The sequence below is a fragment of the Saccopteryx leptura genome, chromosome 7 (genome assembly GCF_036850995.1).
Source record: "Saccopteryx leptura isolate mSacLep1 chromosome 7, mSacLep1_pri_phased_curated, whole genome shotgun sequence".
NCBI lineage: Eukaryota > Metazoa > Chordata > Mammalia > Chiroptera > Emballonuridae > Saccopteryx > Saccopteryx leptura.
In genome coordinates this window covers 8,305,580-8,328,135 of record NC_089509.1, presented here as the reverse complement: position 1 = coordinate 8,328,135, position 22,556 = coordinate 8,305,580, and the positions used below count along the sequence as shown (strand labels likewise).

Below are 22,556 nucleotides of genomic sequence, written 5' to 3'. Positions count from 1 at the left end.
GAGAAAACTTTTGGTAGACATCTCTTTCTTTCTCCTTTTTTATCTCTTTTTCTCCTCTTACTAATTCTCCTGCTTTTCCTAGCTTATCTTTTCTTCCTTCATATAAAGCAGATTTACTTTCTTAGGAACTTACTTGTTAAATAGCCTCCAAATGCAATAATTTCTTATATGTAAACTCTTTGTGTTTACTCATCTAGAATATGGTATATTAATACAAATTTTAAGTTTTAGTTCATAGTTTGGTGTATAAAATTAAAGTTTTTTACATAGTAAATTATTTCTGCAGATCCCCAAGTAAGCCCTTGGCACGGAAATTAATGGATTGGGAAATAGTAAGCAGAAATTCAGTATCGGATGACAGATTAGAAACACAAAGCCTTCCATCACGCTCTCCACCTGGAACTCCTAATCAGTAAGTATGGACTCAAATCAGATATACATTGTGCTCATTTCTAAATTATTGGCTATATATGTCCATTACTTGAAGATCAAAATTTGTCAATCTTTCTTATTTAAATCTTTGGTTAGATATGATTTTTGTTGCTCCCAATTATTATTTCCTTTTAGCCTTCCTCTGAGCCTACAGTTCATTGCATGAGTGGCATAGAATAGCCTTGGCAAATGAGATAGTAGAGCATTCAACAAGGATACTTACTTTCTTACACAGGTGACTTTCAGAGTAAGGGTCCCTAGCCAATAAATCAAGATCTGTTACTAGACTTAAAATCTGGGAATATGGCTGTTGTTGACATAATCCTTTTCCATGTGGATCTCCGACAGAATTTCTAAAGGAGCATATATTTTCTGAAAATTATGACTGTGATTCACTTACTTAAAGCTCCTACCCCAGCCACAGCTCTGCCATTTACAATGATCTAGAACAGTGGTCCCCAACCTTTTTTGGGCCACAAGACTGGTTTAATTTCAGAAAATATTTTCACGGACCGGCTTTTAGGGTGAGACAGATAAATGCACAAAATAAAATTATGCGACTGGCATAAAAACTGTGGTATTTTAAAATATAATTGTCGAACTTATGAGACAAGCGTCAAGAGTGAGTCTTAGACAGATGTAACAGAGGGAATCGGGTAATTTTTTTTAAATAAAACATCATTCAGACTTAAATATAAATAAAACGTAAATAACGTAAGTTACTTATTCTTTCTCTGCCGACCAGTACCAAATGGCCCATGGACTGGTACCGGTCTGCGGCCTGGGGGTTGGGGACCACTGGTCTAGAAAACAGGATTTTCCAGTAGCTTAGCCATAGCTATGTTAAGAAGCAGTATGTTAGCCTTGCTGTGTATGTGTGTCACTCTAGGGTTTCTCACAAAAGCTATAAACTCTGTTATATGTAGATGACAATAATGTCAACTTATATTACCCAAAGATATTATTTTAATTTTATAATGCTAACAGATGTGTTGTAATATATATATATAATTAATATAATAACAAATTAAGTTAGCACATTTACAGACCTGTTTAACTCATAGGTTGATATATAAAATATTTGAATTTTGGTATTGAATACAATATCTGAAGAAATATTTCTTTTAAAATATTTTATACCCATTAATGTGCAATAAATGTCCGCTAAAGTAAAATTGTATCACTGGTGGCTGTCTTCAGCCAACGAATAAACTTCTACCATATTGGAAGTAAAGTATGCATAAAAAGTTTGGTCCACAGAATGATGCCTAATACCCAGATTTCTTTTTTACTACTAGAAAAAATAGACTAAGAAGTTTCTGTCTTGCTAATTGCAGGTTTCTAAATCGTCTTGGTTGAAATAGACTACCTGTAGTCATAAGCTTGTTTGAAGAAAATCCAGAAATTTCATTTTCTGGTTTCTCTTCCAGCCAGCCATTTCTCCTTTTGTTAACAGGAATGAGAAATTTAAACCAGATGATTGGATTAATTAATTAGCACAAGCTCTGATTAATGAAACAGTTTTAGGCATGATGTAAATTAAATTATATCAAAATTTTAAAGAGACAGTACAGTGTAGTAGTTAAGAGCATGGGCCCAGGAATCACTATACATCGGAACTTGGAACAAGTTAATTAATCTCTTTGTCCCATTTTGTTGATCTATAATATTATGTTTATAATAATATTGTCTTTCTTATAGTATTGTTAGGGTTAAATGAGGTGATATATGTAAAATGCTTAAAATAATACCTGGCACATAATGTACATACTAAGTGCTCAAAAACTATCATAATAATGGTAATGATGTGCCTGTGGAGGCACAGCACATAAAGCGATGACCTAGAATGCTGAGGTTGCTGGTTTGAAACCCTGGGCTTGCCTGGTCAGGACACACATAAGAAGCAGTCAATGAACAACTAAAGTGAAGCAACTATGAGTTGATATTCTCACTACCCCTAACACATAAAATCAGTAGATAAAATCTTTAAAAAATATAATAGTAATGACAATAATTAATGTGACTGTGTCACTTATGAAGATAGAAACATGTCATTATTTATTCTTTTTTTTTTTTCACTTTAGAGAGGAAGAGAGAGAGAGAGAGAAGGGGGGAGGAGCAGGAAGCATCAACACCCATATGTGCCTTGACCAGGCAAGCCCAGGGTTCAAACCGGTGACCTCAGAGTTTCCAGGTTGACGCTTTATCCACTGCGCCACCACAGGTCAGGGCAGTGTTTATTCTTAGGAATTAAAGAAAGTCCCATAGATAAAAACATTTATAAGGATTTAAAAATATTATACTAAGTGAAGTAAGTCAGAAAATATAACCGTACATTTTCACTCATATGTGGGATATAAAACTGAAACTTGCCTGACCAGGCAGTGGCGCAGTGGATAGTGTGTCGGACTGGGATGCAGAGGACCCAGGTTCGAGACCCTGAGGTCGCCAGCTTGAGCTTGGCTCATCTGGTTTGAACAAAAGCTCACCAGCTTAGACCCAAGGTCACTGGTTCGAGCAAGGGGGTTACTTGGTCTGCTGAAGGCCCACGGTCAAAGCCCATATGAGAAAGCAATCAATGAGCAACTAAGGCAGTGGTAGTCAACCTGGTCCCTACCGCCCACTAGTGGGCGCTCCAGCTTTTATGGTGGGCGGTAGCAGAGCAACGAAACGGGCGCTGCGATTACATTCTAATTGACTAACTGTTGACCCGTCAAGATCAGGACAGCCGTCAGACTCTGTTACAGGGCGTTTGTATTGGGACCACACCCGACCTCTTTCGCGACCACCTGGCCTGCATCCGCAAGCAGTCAGGTACCTGGCCCCAGGTTCATACCCGCTGCCCGATCCAGCGGGCAGTTTATGACAACTATCGTCGCTCAAAAACTAGCAGTTCGTCTCGTTTTATTACCCCATAGACAAAGTACTCCATGGTTTGACTCTTCTTTCTATGACAGAAACTGGCGGACAGTGGAGACGCCAATTAACTCATATTTTCATCTCAGTTCTTGGATTTTAGGGTAATAAGGTAACATTCTCGGAACCCCCCCTTGGACTGCCAAAACTAGGCAATGTCTCGCTACTTCGCCCTAATAGCAAAGAAGTGATGCCATTGGCCAACACTCGCTACATAAAATTTTATAAAATGCACAACCACAGATACTCACTATAAGTTAGTCTCATTTCAACAAACTTTTGCTCAATCACAATACTTGTAACGTTGCGAACACGCAACAGACTTCAAGCACATAAGTTTTGTTCACGTGAAGCTAATCATTACATAATCGAAACTAAAGTCAGTACGTATATTTCTGAGAGCAAGCACGTGCTTACAGCTTCAAACAAAATATTGTGAAATATCGTGAGCCCATGTCTCAAAAAATGAAATATGCACGCGGCTATTAGCCAGAGTATCTGAAGATGGGTTTCATAAAATCTGTTGCAAATAAACAACACCCGATGTGTTTATTGTGCCATGAAACATTATCCAATGAGGCAATGAAGCCAAGTCGATTGCAAGAACATCTTTCTACAAAGCATCCAAATGACAAGCCCATTGAATATTTTCAAGAAATATATAAAAAATTTCAAAATCATTCAACTATCATTGCATCATTTAAGAAACACACAATGAACAAAGATGGATTAATTGCCACTTATTGCATTTCACAAATAATTGCAAAAGTGGTAAAAGCTATAATATTGGAGAAATTGTAATAATACCCTCTATAAAAGAATTTATCTCAACAGTAATGCATCAGGATATACCTCAAATTTAAAAAACGTTGCCCCTAAGTGATAGCACAGTAAAGCAACGAATTGATGAAATGGCGGTTAATATTGAAAACAAACTTATAAGTATTCTTCAGAACTCTTCATTTTCCATGCAATTGGATGAATCTACCATTGCCAATAATGATGCTTTATTGATGGCATATGTACTCTATTTTGATGAAAACAATATAGCACTAGAAGAAATACTATTTGCAATAAATCTCATCACAGATACAAAAGAATTATCTATACAGTGTGTCCATAAAGTCATGGTGCACTTTTGACCGGTCACAGGAAAGCAACAAAAGACGATAGAAATGTGAAATCTGCACCAAATAAAAGGAAAACTCTCCCAGTTTTATACCTACTCACTGCAGTTCGATGTGGGCTCACGCACAGATTTTTTAGGGCTATCCCGTAGAGCCTCTACAGACTCGTCACTGACTGATGGCCTACCAGAACGGGGTTTCTCCACCAAACTGCCGGTTTCCTTCAACTGCTTATCCCACCGAGTAATGTTATTCCTATGTGGTGGCACTTTGTTATAAGCACGCCGATATTCACGTTGCACTTTGGTCATGGATTTGAATTTAGCGAGCCACAGAACACACTGAACTTTCCTCTGTACTGTCCACATCTCGACTGGCATGGCCGTGGGCTGCTCCGCTGTATACATGGTGTTACGTCATCATCTGCGCATGTGCACATGCTGCCATATCATCCTACAGAAACTGGGAGGGTTTTCCTTTTATTTGTTGCAGATTTCACATTTCTATCGTCTTTTGTTGCTTTCCTGTGACCGGTCAAAAGTGCACCATGACTTTACGGACACACTGTATTTAATACTGTGAGAACATACTTTACAAAAAATAATATTCCTTTGAATAATATTTGTTGCATGCGCTACTGATGGAGCACCATCAATGGTAGGTCTCTATCGTGGATTTGTTGCTTATTTGAAGCAGGAAGTGCCAAATGTTTTATGTATTCATTGTGTGGTGCACAGACAACATCTTTTAGGAAAACATCTAAGTACAAGTCTCCATTCATCATTAACTATAATAATTCCAGCTGTAAACAAGATCAAATCCAATGCCAAGAATGATAGAATGTTTCGGCAGCTTTGCCAGGATAATAATGAAGATTTTATTAAGTTACTTTTGCACACAGAAGTTTCGTGGCTGTCAAAGGGTAGGTACATCTTTGGCTAGATTTGTAGCATTATATGATAGTGTCATACAATTTTTTGAAAGTAATAATGAGACCAATCTGTGTCAACAGTTAAAAACAGTAAAGAATGATGCCTTTTACTTGGCAGATATTTTCAAGAGATTTAACAATGTCAATTTGCAGCTTCAAGGAGCTAATAAAACTCTGATAGGTTGTCAAAGTATTGTGCTATTGTTTATTCACAAACTTGAACTACTTCATCATAATCTATTGAAGAGAGAATTTCATCAGTTTCCTCAATTATTATCTATAAAAGAAGATGTAACTCCAGAGGATATTGACAGATTCAGTAGCCACCTCAACAAACTTAAATTGGACATGGCAAAACATTTTGAAGATATTTTGAAATTGAAGGTTATATGACTGGATGAAAAATCCTTTTACTGTAAATATTGAAGAGGCTGATACAGCTTGCCAAGAAGAACTGTTAGAAATTAGATCTGATGAAGAAAGTAAACATAAATTTGACAGTGATGGATATGAAAACCTATGGCAAAATTAAAAAATTCCGGTCTTATATCCAAATATGTGGAAAATGGTATTCAGTTTATTGATACCTTTCCCTACCTCATATCTTGTGGAATCAGGATTTAGTGCTGTTAATCATATTATGACAAAAGAAAGAAACTGCCTGAATATTGCCAAAAAGGGAGACCTTCGTTTGTTCCTCACAAATATTGAACCGGATATTCAATATTTAGTTTCCCAGTATCAGCCTCAGGGATCCCACTAATAATTCAATTAACTAATGTAATTTTTATGTATGCAGAGTATAAATAAAAAGATAGATTTAACTATAGTAAGTTGTTTTATAAAGATTTATTCTGCCAAACTTAGCAAAAATCTGACATAAAGTACTTGGTGAGTAATTATTATTATATGCTTTAACTTGCTGTAACTCTGCTTTATAAATTTTATAAAGTAAAGTTACTTCCCTACTTTATAAATCACCATTACTGTGGAACTGGTGAGCAGTTAGAAAATTTTACTACTAACAGATACAAAAGTGGGTGGTAGGTATAAAAAGGTTGACTATCCCTGAACTAAGGGGTCACAATGAAAAACTATGATTGATGCTTCTCATCTCTCTCTGTTCCTGTCTGGCTGTCCCTATCTATCCCTCTCTCTGACTCTCTCTTTGTCTCTGTAAAAAACAAACAAACAAACAAACACTGAAACTCAGACACAGACAATAGTGTGGTAGTTACTAGAAGGAAGGGGGTGGGCAGCTAGTAAAGGAAAAGGGGACCAGGTATATGGTAACAGAAGACAGTTTGGCGGTGGGTGGTGGGCACTCAGTGAAATATACAGGAAATGTATCATAGAAATGTACACTTGAAACCTATATAATCCTATGAACCAATGTCATCCCAATAAATTTAATTTTAAAAATCAGACCAGAAGGTATTTCTGAATCATTTATTCTATCGATTTATTTTTAAAATGCTCATTAAGACACAAGTTGTATAGATACGCACAACAGGGTAGCAATTCCCAGAGGGAAAGGGGTGGTGGAAATAGGGGAAGGGTTTAAAGGGGTGAAATGAGAGTGAAAAGAGACTTTGTATGGGGGGGCATGATGTGGGGGGTAGAGGGTGTTATATTGAGTGGGACACTTGAAATCATGTCAACACAATAAATTGAAAAAAAAGGATACAAAGTTGTGACTAAAACCTAGAAACATTAAAGTTGATAGCGATAATAGATGACTGCATAGGTGAAATCCTTGTGGCAGTGGTTAACTATAACTCAGATATTGACTTCCCATTCTGTGTTCTTTATGTTCACATCACACTGTTTTTGTCAGAGATTCCGAATAGTCGACATCATTAGTCTTAAAAACACACCCACTTTTTTTTTAAATTTAGACAATTAATTTTAACAAGGTGACATTGATCAATTAGAGTACATAGATTCAGAGAAAACATCTCCCGGTCACTTTGACATTTGATTATGTTGTATACCCATCACCCAAAGTCAAATTGTCCTCCATCACCTTTTATTTGGTTTTCTTTAGGTCTTCCCCTCCCCCACCTCCTCCCTCCCTCCCCTTCCCCTTCCCCTTGCCCTTCCCCTTCCCCTTCTGCTTACCCTTACCCTTCCGCTTACCCTTACCCTTACCCTTACCCTTCCGCTTACCCTTACCCTTACCCTTCCGCTTACCCTTAACCTTACCCTTACCCTCCCGCTTACCCTTACCCTTCTGCTTACCCTTACCCTTCCGCTGGTTACCACTGCATTCTTATCCATGTCCATGAGTCTCAGTTTTAACACCCACTTTTTGATGTAATTACATAAGTAAGAAAATTTTAGGATGACGTCAGAGTAATGGCGCGGTAGGAAGCGATACCGATAAATCTCCCCCAAAACTCAACAAGATCTTCAACCAGAAACAGAAAAACCTATACTTGGAGCCTCCAGATTTTTCGCAATACACCCGAAGGTATGGTCGAGCGAAAAATTGGCTAAATATATAATCAAACCCCAAAGGAAATAGGGAGTAAGAAATGCTCCACCTTCCTCACTAACCTAAACAGGGCTGCTTTCACTGGGAACTGAGAATATAGAAACTAAGGCTGGCAAAGGAAGTGAATAGATCCAGGCCACGGCACAAACGGCCGAACCAGGATGTGGCACGGAGATCCAAGCCGAGGAAAAACTGTGCCTGTGGCAACCCAGTCATACAAGCTAACACTCGCGCCAAACCCAGACAAAGAAAGACAAGCAGGGCAGCCATTTTCCCTGGTCGGTGCGTGCAAATAGTGGGTGAGAGATTCCTCCGAGTGTCTCAGCAGTGGGCGCTCGTGTTACCCCACAGAGAGGCAGAGTCAGGGGCCTTTTGTGCGGAATCTCTGGGCTGCCCCAGTGCCCTGCAAAAGCCGCGCACGGGGAGGGAGCGAGAGCCAATTCCAACGCTGGAACTTTTCCGTGCGGGCGGGGGTTTCACTCAGAGGGTGAGGCGGCCGGCCTGATATCCTGGTCGGTGTGCACGAAGAGTGGGCAAGAGACTACTCCCAGCACCTCAGGAGTGGGCGCCTGTGTTATCCCACAGAGGGGCAGAGTCAGAGGACGTTGTGTGGGCCAAAAGCGGAATCTTGTGCCACCCCAGCGCCCTGAAAAAGCTGCGCATGGGGAGGGAGCGAGAGCCAATTCCAACGCTGGAACTTTTCCGTGTGGGTGGGGGTTTCATTCAGAGTGTGAGACTTCCGGCCTGATATCCTGGTCTGCGCACGCAGATAGTGAGCGAGAGTTTCCTCCAAGCACTCTGGGAGTGGGCGCCCGCCCATGTTACTGGACAGAGTGGCAGAGCCAGAGGTCTTTGAGTGGGCGGAAGCCCCACCTGATTATGCTAGCAGCTCTGACTGACTGAGCCTTACCCAGAGCCCTGTGCTGAGTGGAAATAGAGTAGGGAGTTGCCAGCTCTTTGAGCCTCTTACTATCCAGGCAGAGGCAGCAGCAACCCCATAGCTGGATTATAAGGCTACTAACTGACGAAGGAAAGACTAGGAGAGAGGCTCCAGGAACACGGACTCTCTCACTGTCGGAGCCTATAAATGCTAATGAGCCGAGTCGACTGCCAACGAGACTGAAAGCACAATACATGACATCGCCATAGAGACTTATCAACTGCAAACCTCTACCTGAGCGTGCCAAAGGGGCAGAACCCGAGGTACAGAGTCACCGACCAGGAAGAGGGAGAGAAAAGAAAAAGCAAGAAGATAACCTCTCAAAATCAAGAATAATCTGCAGACTTTATAACCTATCCCATTTTATTATATTTGTTCATTTGTTTCTCTTATCTTCATTCTTGATTTTTTTTTCCTCCTCCAATTTGGTTGTTTAACTCTCTGCCGGTCTTACTCTCTCCTCTCCTTGAACTACACTACCCGTAAGTGTTACATCTCCCATTATCTTTTCTTTCCTCTTCCTTTCTCTCTACGAGGGTTACACTCCAAAACTCTTAACTCTTTCTCTCCTCTTTTTTCTTTTTTCTTCTTTTAGTGGTTCCCTCTTTTTTTCTCTCTTTTTCTTTTCTCCCTCTATATTAGTTTCTTCCTTACTCCTTTACGTCTCCTCTCATTCAAACCACAATAACTAACAAATTCTCTTATCTGGGACTCAAACTTATGTTTGTGGCATTTGGGGGGGGGTTTTAATTCACCTTTTTAACTCACTAGCAGTGCTCCCATCCCTGGCTCTCCATTTTATCTAGTTCTTATGCCACTAAATACAATAGTAACTTTTTCATTTGTCCCCCCATTTTCCTGTTTCCCTCTTATTCCTCTCATCATAACTCTTAGTCAACCAACACCTAAAAGCAAATCATTTTATTCTTGACCCAAATTTTTTCCTTATTTTCTTTTTGTGGGTCCATACCCCCCTTTTTTGTTTTTTGGGGGGTTTTTTGTTTGTTTATTTGTTTTTGTTTTTTGCCCTTTTATTAGTTCTCCCCAATTCAGGCCCTCCATTACAGGCATTGTTTGTTCTATTTAATACAATATAATTCACAGTTCACCACAAGATTTTCTCAAGAAAGAGGAGAGAGGAGAGGAGAGGAAAAAAGGAGGGGAGAATAATTGCCTTTTTTTTAATTTTTATTTTATTTTATTTTTCTTTATTTAATTTTTTTTAAAAACAATAACTTTTTGATTTTTTATTTTTATTTTTTTTTATTCTTTATTAAATCTCATTAACACTTTCAACAAAACCACCCTCAGATGCCATTAAGGAAGAGAAAATCAAATATCATGGATACAAAAGAAAGAGAGGTAACAGAGATAGATGAGGAAAAATCTGTGGAGAAAAAATTTAATATATTGGAAACCTTGGAGTTAAACGACAGAGAATTTAAAATAGAAATCCTAAAAATACTCAGAGATATACAAGAAAACACAGAAAGGCAATTTAGGAAGCTCAGAAAACAACTCAATGAACACAAAGAATATATTTCCAAGGAAATTGAAACTATAAAAACAAATCAAACAGAGATGAAAAACTCAATTCATGAGCTGAAAAACGAGGTAACAAGCTTAGCTAATAGAACTGGCCAGATAGAAGGTAGGATTAGTGAAATAGAAGACATGCAACTTGAGGCACAACAGAGAGAAGAAGAAAGAGACTCAAAAATTTTTTTAAATGAGATAGTCCTACAGGAATTATCTGACTCCATCAAAGAGAATAACATAAGAATAATAAGTATATCAGAGGGAGAAGAGAGAGAAAATGGAATGTAGAACGTACTCAAACAAATAATAGATGAGAACTTCCCAAGCCTGTGGAGAGATCTAAAGCCTCAAATTCAAGAAGCAAACAGAACTCCGAGTTTTGTTAACCCCAACAAACCTACTCCAAGGCACATCATAGTGAAATTGGCACAAACCAACGGCAAAGAAAAAATTCTCAAGGCAGCCAGGGAAAAGAAGAATACAACATATAAAGGAAGGCCCATTACATTATCATCAGATTTCTCAACAGAAACTCTACAAGCTAGAAGAGAGTGGACCCCAATATTTAATGTCCAGAAAGAGAGGAACTTTCAGCCACGAAGACTATACCCATCAAAGCTATCCTTTAAATATGAAGGAGAAATAAAAACATTCACAGATACAGAAAAGATGAGGGAATTTATCATCAGAAAACCCCCACTCCAGGAATTACTAAAGGGGGTTCTCCAATCTGATACAAAGAACAAAAGAAACAAAGCCACAAGTAAAAGCTCCATCAAGAACACAATAAAACCAAATTTAAACTGTGACAACAACAATAAGAAAGGGGAGGGAGTGGATGGAGATTAACAGTAGCAAAGGACGATGGAGTGCAAAAGTGCTCACAAAATAGTGCACTACAATGAACAGGGTAGGAACACTTTTCATTACTTAAAGGTAACCACCATTGAAAAAACCACCACAGAAGCACGTGATTTAAAAAACATAGCAACAGAGGAAAGATGTATGGAATACAACCAAATAAAACAAAAGATAGAAAAAATGAAAGAGAAGGATCAAACAAGACACAAAACTAACAGAAAGCAATGTATAAGATGGCAATAGGGAACTCACAAGTGTCAATAATTACACTAAATGTAAACAGATTAAACTCACCAATAAAAAGGCACAGAGTAGCAGAATGGATTAAAAAAGAAAATCCAACTGTATGCTGCCTACAAGAAACTCATCTAAGCAACAAGGATAAAAACAAATTCAAAGTGAAAGGCTGGAAAACAATACTCCAAGCAAATAACACCCAAAAAAAAGCAGGCGTAGCAATACTCATATCTGATAATGCTGACTACAAGACAGCAAAAGTACTCAGAGACAAAAATGGCCATTTCATAATGGCTAAGGGGACACTGAATCAAGAAGACATAACAATTCTTAATATATATGCACCAAACCAAGGAGCACCAAAATATATAAGACAGCTACTTATTGATCTTAAAACAAAAACTGACAAAAACACAATCATACTTGGAGACCTCAATACACCGCTGACGGCTCTAGATTGGTCATCCAAACAGAGAATCAACAAAGACATAGTGGCCTTAAACAAAATACTAGAGCACCTGGATATGATAGATATCTACAGGACATTTCATCCCAAAGTGACTGAGTATACATTTTTCTCCAGTGTACATGGATCATTCTCAAGAATTGACCATATGTTGGGCCACAAAAACAACATCAGCAAATTCAGAAAAATTGAAGTTGTACCAAGCATATTTTCTGATCATAAAGCCTTGAAACTAGAATTCAACTGCAAAAAAGAGGAACAAAATCCCACAAAAATGTGGAAGCTAAACAACATACTTTTAAAAAATGAATGGGTCAAAGAAGAAATAAGTGCAGAGATCAAAAGATATATACAGAATAATGAAAATGACAATACAACATATCAGAATCTATGGGATGCAGCAAAAACAGTGATAAGAGGGAAGTTCATATCACTTCAGGCATATATGAACAAACAAGAGAGAGCCCAAGTGAACCACTTAACTTCACACCTTAAGGAACTAGAAAAAGAAGATCAAAGACAACCCAAAACCAGCCAAAGAAAGGAGATAATAAAAATCAGAGCAGAAATAAATGAAATAGAGAACAGAAAAACTATAGAAAAAGTTAATAGAACAAAGAGCTGGTTCTTTGAAAAGATCATCAAAATTGACAAACCCTTGGCAAGACTTACCAAGGAAAAAAGAGAAAGAACTCATATAAACAAAATCCAAAATGAAAGAGGAGAAATCACCTCGGACACCGTAGATATACAAAGAATTATTGTAGAATACTATGAAAAACTTTATGCCACTAAATTCAACAACCTAGAAGAAATGGATAAATTCCTAGAACAATACAACCTTCCTAGACTGAGTCAAGAAGAAGCAGAAAGCCTAAACAGGCCTATTAGTAGAGAAGAAATAGAAAAAAACATTAAAAACCTCCCCAAAAATAAAAGTCCAGGCCCTGACGGCTATACCAGGGAATTCTATCAAACATTCAAAGAAGACTTGGTTCCTGTTCTACTGAAAGTCTTCCAAAAAATTGAAGAAGAAGCAATACTTCCAAATACATTTTATGAGGCCAACATAACCCTCATACCAAAATAAGGCAAGGATGGCACAAAAATAGAAAACTACAGACCAATATCTCTAATGAATACAGATGCTAAAATACTAAACAAAATACTAGCAAATCGAATACAACAACATATTAAAAAGATAATATTGCTCATCATGATCAAGTGGGATTCATCACAGAATCTCAAGCATGGTTCAACATACGTAAAACGGTTAACGTAATACACCATATCAACAAAACAAAGAACAAAAACCACATGATCTTATCAATAGATGCAGAAAAGTCTTTCGGTAAAATACAACACAATTTTATGTTTAAGACTCTCAACAAAATGGGTATAGAAGGAAAATATCTCAACATGATAAAGGCCATATATGATAAACCATCAGCTAACATCATATTAAATGGCACAAAACTGAAGGCTTTTCCCCTTAAATCAGGAACAAGACAGGGTTGTCCACTCTCTCCACTCTTATTTAAGTGGTACTAGACATTCTAGCCAGAGCAATCAGACAAGACAAAGAAATAAAAGGCATCCATATCGGAAAAGAAGAAGTAAAGGTATCACTTTTTGCAGATGATATGATCCTATACATCGAAAACCCCAAAGAATCCACAAAAAGACTACTAGAAACAAGCCAATACAGTAAGGTCGCAGGATACAAAATTAACATATAAAAGTCCATAGCCTTTCTATATGCCAACAATGAAACATTTGACAACAAACTCAAAAAAATAATCCCCTTCACGATTGCAACAACAACAAAAAAAATACCTAGGAATAAACATAACAAAGAATGTAAAGGACTTATATAATGAAAACTATAAACCATTGTTAAGGGAAATCGAAAAAGATATAATAAGATGGAAGAATATTCCTTGCTCTTGTTTAGGAAGAATAAATATAATCAAGATGGCCATATTACCCAAAGCAATATACAAATTTAATGCAATTTCCATCAAAATTCCAGTGACATTTTTTAAAGAAATGGAGCAAAAAATCATCAGATTTATATGGAACTATAAAAAACCCCGAATAGCCAAAGCAATCTTAAAGAAAAAGAATGAAGCTGGGGGCATTACAATGCCTGACTTCAAACTATATTTTAGGGCCACTACAATCAAAACAGCATGGTATTGGCAGAAAAATAGACACTCAGACCAATGGAACAGAATAAAAAACCAAGAAATAAAACTACATATATATAGTCAAATAATTTTTTTAATTGTATTTATTTTCTCTGTTTGACTTAAGCAGGACAGTTTTTAAAAACATGGGGAGAAAATTTTTTGAGGAGCTTCAAATAAGTTTGATACCTGAAGACTTAACTTTTATTGATGTAGATAAATACCATGTATAACAACTGAAAGCATCACTGTAGTTTTTATACTTTTTGTGTGTGTGTATTTTTCTGAAGTTGGAAACGGGGAGGCAGTCAGACAGACTCCCACATGCGCCCAATCGGGATTCACATGCGCCCGACCGGGATCCACCCAGCATGCCCACCAGGGGGCGATGCTTTGCCCATCTGGGACGTTGCTCTGTTGCAACCAGGGCCATTCCAGCGCCTGAGGTAGAGGTCATAGAGTCATCCTCAGCGCCCGGGCCAACTTTGCTCCAATGGAGCGTTGACTGCCGGAGGGGAAGAGAGAGACAGAGAGGAAGGAGAAGGGGAGGGATGGAGAAGCAGATGGGCGCTTCTCCTGTGTGCCCTGGCCAGGAATCAAATCTATAGTCAAATAATTTTTGATAAAGGGGCCAACAACACACAATGGAGAAAAGAAAGCCACTTCAATAAATGGTGCTGGGAAAACTGGAAAGCCACATGCAAAAGAATGAAACTGGACTCAGTTTGTCCCCCTGTACTAAAATTAACTCAAAATGGATCAAAGATCTAAACATAAGACCTGAAACAATAAAGTACATAGAAGAAGACATAGGTACTAAACTCATGGACCTGGGTTTTAAAGAGCATTTTATGAATTTGACTCCAATGGCAAGAGAAGTGAAGGCAAAAATTAATGAATGGGACTACATCTGACTAAGAAGTTTTTGCTCAGCAAGAGAAACTGATAACAAAATAAACAGCCAGCCAACTAAATGGGAAATGATATTTTCAAACAACAGCTCAGATTAGGGCCTAATATCCAAAATATACAAAGAACTCATAAAACTCAACAACAAACAAACAATCCAATAAAAAAATGGGAAGAGGACATGAACAGACACTTCTCCCAGGAAGAAATACAAACGGCCAACAGATATATGAAAAGATGCTCATCTTCTTTAGATATTACAGAAATGCAAATCAAAACTGCAATGAGATACCACCTCACACCTGTTAGATTAGCTATTATCAACAAGACAGGTAATAGCAAATGTTGGAGAGGCTGTGGAGAAAAAGGAACCCTCATACGCTGTTGGTGGGAATGTAAAGTAGTACAACCATTATGGAAGAAAGTATGGTGGTTCCTCAAAAAACTGAAAATAGAACTACCTTATGACCCAGCAATCCCTCTACTGGGTATATACCCCAAAAACTCAGCAACATTGATACGTAAAGACACATGCAGCCCCATGTTTATTGCAGCATTGTTCACAGTGGCCAGGACATGGAAACAACCAAAAAGCCCATTAATAGATGAGTGGATAAAGAAGATGTGGCACATACACACTATGGAATACTACTCAGCCATTAGAAATGATGACATTGGATCATTTACAGCAAAATAGTGGGATCTTGATAACATTATACGAAGTGAAATAAGTAAATCAGAAAAAACCAGGAACTGCATTATTCCATACATAGGTGGGACATAAAAGTGAGACTAAGAGACATTGATAAGAGTGTGGTGGTTACGGGGGGGGGGGGGGGGAGAGGGAGAGGGGAAGGGGGAGGGGGAGGGCACAAAGAAAACTAGATAGAAGGTGACAGAGGACAATCTGACTTTGGGTGATAGGTATGCAACATAATTGAACGGCAAGATAACCTGGATATGTTATCTTTGAATATATGTATGCTTATGTATTGATGTCGCCCCATAAAAAAATAAAATTATTAAGAAAAAGAAAGAAAGAAAATTTTAAAGATTGAGTTAAAGCACATACTTACTCAGTTTTCTTCTTTATGTAGTCGAAATTCTGCATTCACACAAGAGGGAACCCGGGTACGCCCATCTTCAGTTGGTCATTTGGTAGACCATGTGGTTCATACTTCCCCTAGTGAAGTATTTGTGAATCACAGATCTCCATCTTCAACGCAAGCTAACAGCATCATTCTGGAATCATCACCGTAAGATATTTTTTCATTTGAATTTCTTCTTATAAATTATAATGCCCCAAATTGTTTCATTTAAAGTACTGTGGGAAATTAGGGTATTTGATATAAGGTTTTATTTTTGCAGTGTTTTAAAATTTTCTGTTTATGTGCTTATTTGTCCCTGAGAGTTCTTGGTGCTCCACCCACCCCCCAAAAAAATAAATTTGTATTTTATTGACTCAATATGTTCTTGAACTTTTAATGCATACACTTAAATGTTTCTGCAGATAATGTAGTCCTGTGGTCAGGCAGAATGTTAGTGAAAGATAGAGTTTTAAAAAATATTTTTCAGGAAACGATCTATGAGATGACTAGACAGTGTTGGAAATATTAAGTAGCAAAGGTGAAGTAAGTAAGATGAACATAAATTATAAAAAGAATGAAGACATTATTTCTAAAATTTATTGTCTTATATACTGATATACAATTTCAACTTCATAATGCAGTAATTATCTCATCAGTTTGTGTACACTTTTACTTTATATATACTTTTTTTTTTTTGTATTTTTCTGAAGTTGGAAATGGGTAGGCAGTCAGACAGACTCCCACATGTGCTGACGGGGATCCACCCGGCATGCCCACCAGGGGGCAATGCTCTGCCCATCTGGGACATTGCTCTGTTGCAACCAGAGCCATTCTAGTGCCTGAGGCAGTGGCCATAGAGCCATCCTGAGCGCCCGGGCCAACTTTGCTCCAATGGAGCCTTGGCTGCTGGAGAGGAAGAGAGAGACAGAGAGGAAGGAGAGGGGGAGGGATAGAGAAGCAGATGAGCGCTTCTCCTGTGTGCCCTGGCCGGGAATCGAACCCGGGACTCCTGCACGCCAGGCCGACACTCTACCACTGAGCCAACCGCCAGGACCACTTTATATATACTTTTTTTTACAAATAGCCTGGACACATTTTCAGTTTTCAACTACTGTCTATGCCACAATGCCACTTGATTCAGCACACTTGACCACAAAAATAACGAATTGTTTGACCTTGGTTGTGCACTGGCAAACTCCACCTAAGAGAATGTGGGTTTCACATCACCGCTAAATGTCAAACAGTTCATATCGAGAACAGACGAGTACAAAAGTTGTAAATCTTTAAAATGAAATTTTTTTAAAAAATAAAGAAGTATCGCAAATCCATTTGATCAATTACTGGAAGTTAACCCTAGATTAGTCACACGCGGAATTCTTTTCCACATATCATTATCTTCTTAAACATCTCAATTTCCAATAATCAAAGGTGCTTCCGCTTCTGAGTAGCTGAGATTTTAAAGTAGCGGAGAATATTAAAAATTTAATCATGGGCTGTATAAACTCATTATGCGGGCTGGATCCGGCCCGCAGGCTGTATGTTGGCCATGCCTGCTCTATCCACTGCGCCACTGCCTGGTCAAGTCCACGTAAAATTTTTGACTCCTCCAAAACTTCGGTAGTCCGTCAATGGGGTACTGATTCTAAGACTCCTGCAGATACTAAAACCCACAGATGCTCAAGTCCTTTTATAAAATGGTGTTAGAGTAATGTCATTGGTTCTACACATCTGTGGATTCCCCACCATAGATCAAAAAACACAGTTTTCAGTATGGGTCTTAGAGATCCAGTGACATTTTTCTGTAGCACCTATAATAAATGCTTTGCTGATCACTCCATCTATTCTTCCATTCATCCTTTTTTTAACCCTGATCACATTCAGTATTATCTTACACCCCTTTCTCTTTCTCAGCAATTAACAAATCTTACCTATCAATGTGTCTTTTTTTATTTTTTGACATAGACAGAGTCAGACAGACAGACAGGTAGGGAAAGACAGACAGGAAGGGAGACAGATGAGACGCATCAATTCTTCGTTGCGGCATCTTTGTAGTTCATTGATTGCTTTCTCATATGTGCCTTGACTGGAGGGCTATAGCAGAGCGAGTGACCACTTGCTCAAGACAGCGACCTTGGACTCAAGCCTCAGCCTATCATTGTATCTTTTATTTTTTTATTTTTTTACAGAGACAGAGAGAGGGATAAATAGGAACAGACAGACAAGAACAAAGAGAGATGAGAAGCATCAATCATCAGTTTTTCATTGGGACACCTTAGTTGTTCATTGATTGCTTTCTCATATGTGCCTTGAACGTGGGCCTTCAGCAGACCGAGTAACCCCTGCTCAAGCCAGCGACCTTGGGTCCAAGCTGGTGAGCTTTGCTTGAACCAGATGAGCCCATGCTCAAAGCTGGCGACCTTAGGTCTCAAACCTGGGTCCTCTGCATCCCAGTTCGACACTGTATCCATGGCGCCACTGCCTGGTCAGGCTATCATTGTATCTTACAAAGCATTTTATATTTTTCTAATTCTCACACTGTATTTTAACCAGCATATGAACTGTATTATATAAACCAATAAATTAAGATATTGCACATTAATATGAGGCTAATGTGCAAAGCATTTTGTACATTAAAAAGTATATATAAAGTGGCCCTGGCGGTTGGCTCAGTGGTAGAGCGTCGGCCTGGCGTGCAGGAGTCCCGGGTTCGATTCCCGGCCAGGGCACACAGGAGAAGCGCTCATCTGCTTCTCTATCCCTCCCCCTCTCCTTCCTCTCTGTCTCTCTCTTCCTCTCCAGCAGCCAAGGCTCCACTGGAGCAAAGTTGGCCCGGGCGCTCAGGATGGCTCTATGGCCACTGCCTCAGGCACTAGAATGGCTCTGGTTGCAACAGAGCAATGTCCCAGATGGGCAGAGCATTGCCCCCTGGTGGGCATGCCGGGTGGATCCCGGTCAGCACATGTGGGAGTCTGTCTGACTGCCTACCCATTTCCAACTTCAGAAAAATACAAAAAAAAAAAAGTATATATAAAGTAAAAGTGTACACAAACTGATGAGATAATTACTGCATTATGAAGTTGAAATTGTATATCAGTATATAAGACAATAAATTTTAGAAATAATGTCTTCATTCTTTTTATAATTTATGTTCATCTTACTTACTTCACCTTTGCTACTTAATATTTCCAACACTGTCTAGTCATCTCATAGATCGTTAAATGCCCAGTGAAGACTTGGATGACACTAGTGATTACATTGAATGAGAGATGAGCCCCTGGTATGTATCCTAGAAAATAGGAGTTGTAAATGGATTGCATTATTTCTGGTAGGTTTATTCTACCAAGAATAGGGGGGGGGGTTTTGTTTTGTAGTCTTAAATTAGAATAAACTTTATGTTTCTATGAAAAATGTGTATGTACAGTTAAACCTTTAGCATCTTTTTTTAAAATTTACATATTTCAGGATTTATCTTTCTTATTTTTTTAAGTCATTAAAATAATCCCTTTGGGATGTCATTTCTTTCTGAATTCTTCTATGACAGATCATTTTCATCTCCCATCTTTAAAACCAAATGATTACCTCTACTTCTAAGCCACAGCGCTGATCACAACCTTTTTTTTTTTTTTTTTTTTTTTGGTTTTTATTTCCTTAGTCCTATCTAAACCAACTGATAGCTGATACTCGCCTTCTCATTAAGTCAGTGGTTCTCAAAGTGTGTGCCAGGGCACACTGGTGCACCCTAGATTTCCAGGTGTGCCCTATGGTATTCTAGAGAAATATGTGCCTGTTGGGGACCAAAAAACCAACAAGGTTTTTGGAGTTTAGATTTTTGAGGGACAGAGGTGTGGGGAATTGGCTGTAAGCTGACAGTCTGCCCAACCCCCCACCTCACTTGCCTGATTAGGTTGCGAAAGGCTGTTAAGCTGTGGTGCTGGATTTTGTACACTACCCCCCATGTTCCCCAGAAAGACTGGAGGCAAGTTTCTTCTATCCTTTGTTTGGTGTACAGTTAACATGATATGTATGGTGGGGGTTTTCTGCACTCAACACAAGAGTAAAAAGAGAGGAATTCTTTCATGTATCAACGAGGAAATGAGAGTTTGCCTTTCAAATATATGCCCAATCATTGAAGAAATCCCTAGGACACATCAGGCTCATGTTTCTCATCAACACAAGAATGAAAAAACTTAACACATTTGCGCCGGGACCTGCCGAATTTACCGAATCTTTCTAAGAATGTATCTATATATATAAAAAGATAACATTTTTCTCATTTTTTTATTTTTTAACCCCTTTTTTACAAATTCTCAAAAGCATAACTCAAAAAATATAACAAAAATGTTTTTTAATGTCAGAATAAATTTAATATTTGTATTTATTTCATTTAATTACCATAAAAGCATGCTTGGACTTTATATTTTTTCTTTAATATTTGACTTAATTATTATAACATATTTCTCAGAAATTTGATTATATTGCGCCTACAATTATTTGTAGAATTTTAAATGAGCCCCGACTTCAAAAAGTTTGAGAACTACTGCATTAAGTTACAGGTTCCTTCTTTCAGGGTGCTGGCATTATTTCTAATGGGGCTGTCTTCCACAATGTGCTTGGTCATTCTTTCCGTGTATATGATGCCTCCATTCTGTTATACTTAGCAGTTACTTTTTTTTGTTTTGTTTTGTTTGTATTTTTCTGAAGCTGGAAACAGGGAGAGACAGTCAGACAGACTCCTGCATGCGCCCTACCGGGATCCACCCGGCACGCCCACCAGGGGCGATGCTCTGCCCACCAGGGGGCGATGCTATGCCCCTCCGGGGCGTCGCTCTGCCGCAACCAGAGCCACTCTAGCGCCTGGGGCAGAAGCCAAGGAGCCATCCCCAGCGCCCGGGCCATCTTTGCTCCAATGGAGCCTTGGCTGCGGGAGGGGAAGAGAGAGACAGAGAGGAAGGAGGGGGTGGGGGTGGAGAAGCAAATGGGCGCTTCTCCTATGTGCCCTGGCCGGGAATCGAACCCGGGTCCCCCACACGCCAGGCCGACGCTCTACCGCTGAGCCAACCAGCCAGGGCTTGTTTGTTTTTGAGTGAGGTTTTTCTTTTCTTTCTTTTGGGCCTAGAAATGGTATTTTTTTTTTAGAACTGGCCTGTTTCATGACATTATTTAAATGTATTATAATTTCTAATTACAATGCATAGTTTAGCTACAAAAGTCATCTTCCTAGATAATTGTTTGCATAAGTAATAGATTGGCTGCATAGGAAAGCTGTATATTATATATTTTATAGGTAAGTTATGATTTGTTACAATAAATTGAATTAATACTTTTAGAGTATGTCTTTTAAAAAGGCGAAAGATTTATGCGATCTGAAGAGAAACCAGAGTATGGGGTATGTCTTAAAAATGGAACTGATTGACCCTGGCCAATTTGCTCAGTGGATAGAGCATCAGCCCAGCATGCGGACATCCCAGGTTCAATCCCTGGTCAGGGTACTTATGAGAAGCAACGATCTGCTTTTCTCCCCCTTCTTTCTCCCCCTTCTCTCTCTTTTCCCCTCTTGCAGTCAGTGGCTCAGTTGGTTTGAGCATCAGCCTGGGAACTGGGGTAGCTCAATTGGTCCAAGTATTGGCCTCAGTCGCTGAAGATAGCTTGATTTTTTTCAAGCTTGGCCCCAGACGGGGGTTGCCAGTTGGATCTCAGTCTGGATGCATGCGGGAATCTGTCAGTCTCTCCTCCTCCTCTAACTTTAAAAAAGTAAATAAAAGTAAGTAAATAAATACGAACCTCAGGAGTCTAATGACATCCTTGATTACTTTTAGAGACTATGTTTTAGGTAGGTAGGTAAGAAAGTAGGTAAGCAGGTAGGTAGATAAAGATAGTTTGGTTATTCAAGTTGGAAACGCAGAGAGGGAAAACAGTTACTGGGATAACTGGGAGAGCACATAATTAGTTTGTAGAAGCTTCCCAGACTAACCTAGCCCTAATAGCCATCATGCATGTGGGGAACCTGCTCACCGTCTTCTGAAAAGCTACTTAACAAGTGACTTATATAAAACAATGATAGCCCCAGTTCAAAAATCCAAAATTCTGCTTTTCTCTGTTGCAGCTTTCTTTTCTCTGTCTACACTCTTCTCTTTACCTCTTCTTTAGAATTTGGCTTAAATGCCAACCCACGCCTGTATGCTTGGGCTCCCTTCCTATCTCTGTCTTTCTGTGGCTATGAATGTTTAAAGGAGAGGTTATGCTCAAATAGCCTCTGGTGTCTGGCAAGTAGCATGAAGTGGGATTTATGTAGACTAGCATGCCCATGGCCCATTCAAAGGCAGTAGATACCACTTGGCTTTGTCCAATGGTTGACAACTTGTAATTCAGGTCTGTTCTTCCCAGAATTTCCAAACTTTTAATTCTGGAAATCCAGATTTGTATG

At 38.8% G+C, this 22,556-nt stretch overlaps 1 protein-coding gene across 8 annotated transcripts in view; it reads left to right on the top strand.

Annotated features, from left to right (window-relative positions):
- The window catches only part of PTPN4 (protein tyrosine phosphatase non-receptor type 4), a 218,024-nt gene that overhangs the window by 144,355 nt on the left and 51,113 nt on the right, over positions 1–22,556 (top strand). For all 8 annotated transcript variants that reach the window (XR_010746663.1, XM_066346559.1, XM_066346563.1 and 5 more), the window contains 2 exons: positions 287–412; positions 16,142–16,300. Coding sequence is in view for 7 of the 8 variants with exons in the window: in XM_066346559.1 (XP_066202656.1) it covers positions 287–412; positions 16,142–16,300 (285 nt within the window). In the remaining variant the exon portion in view is untranslated. The remainder of the gene's footprint in view (positions 1–286; positions 413–16,141; positions 16,301–22,556) is intronic.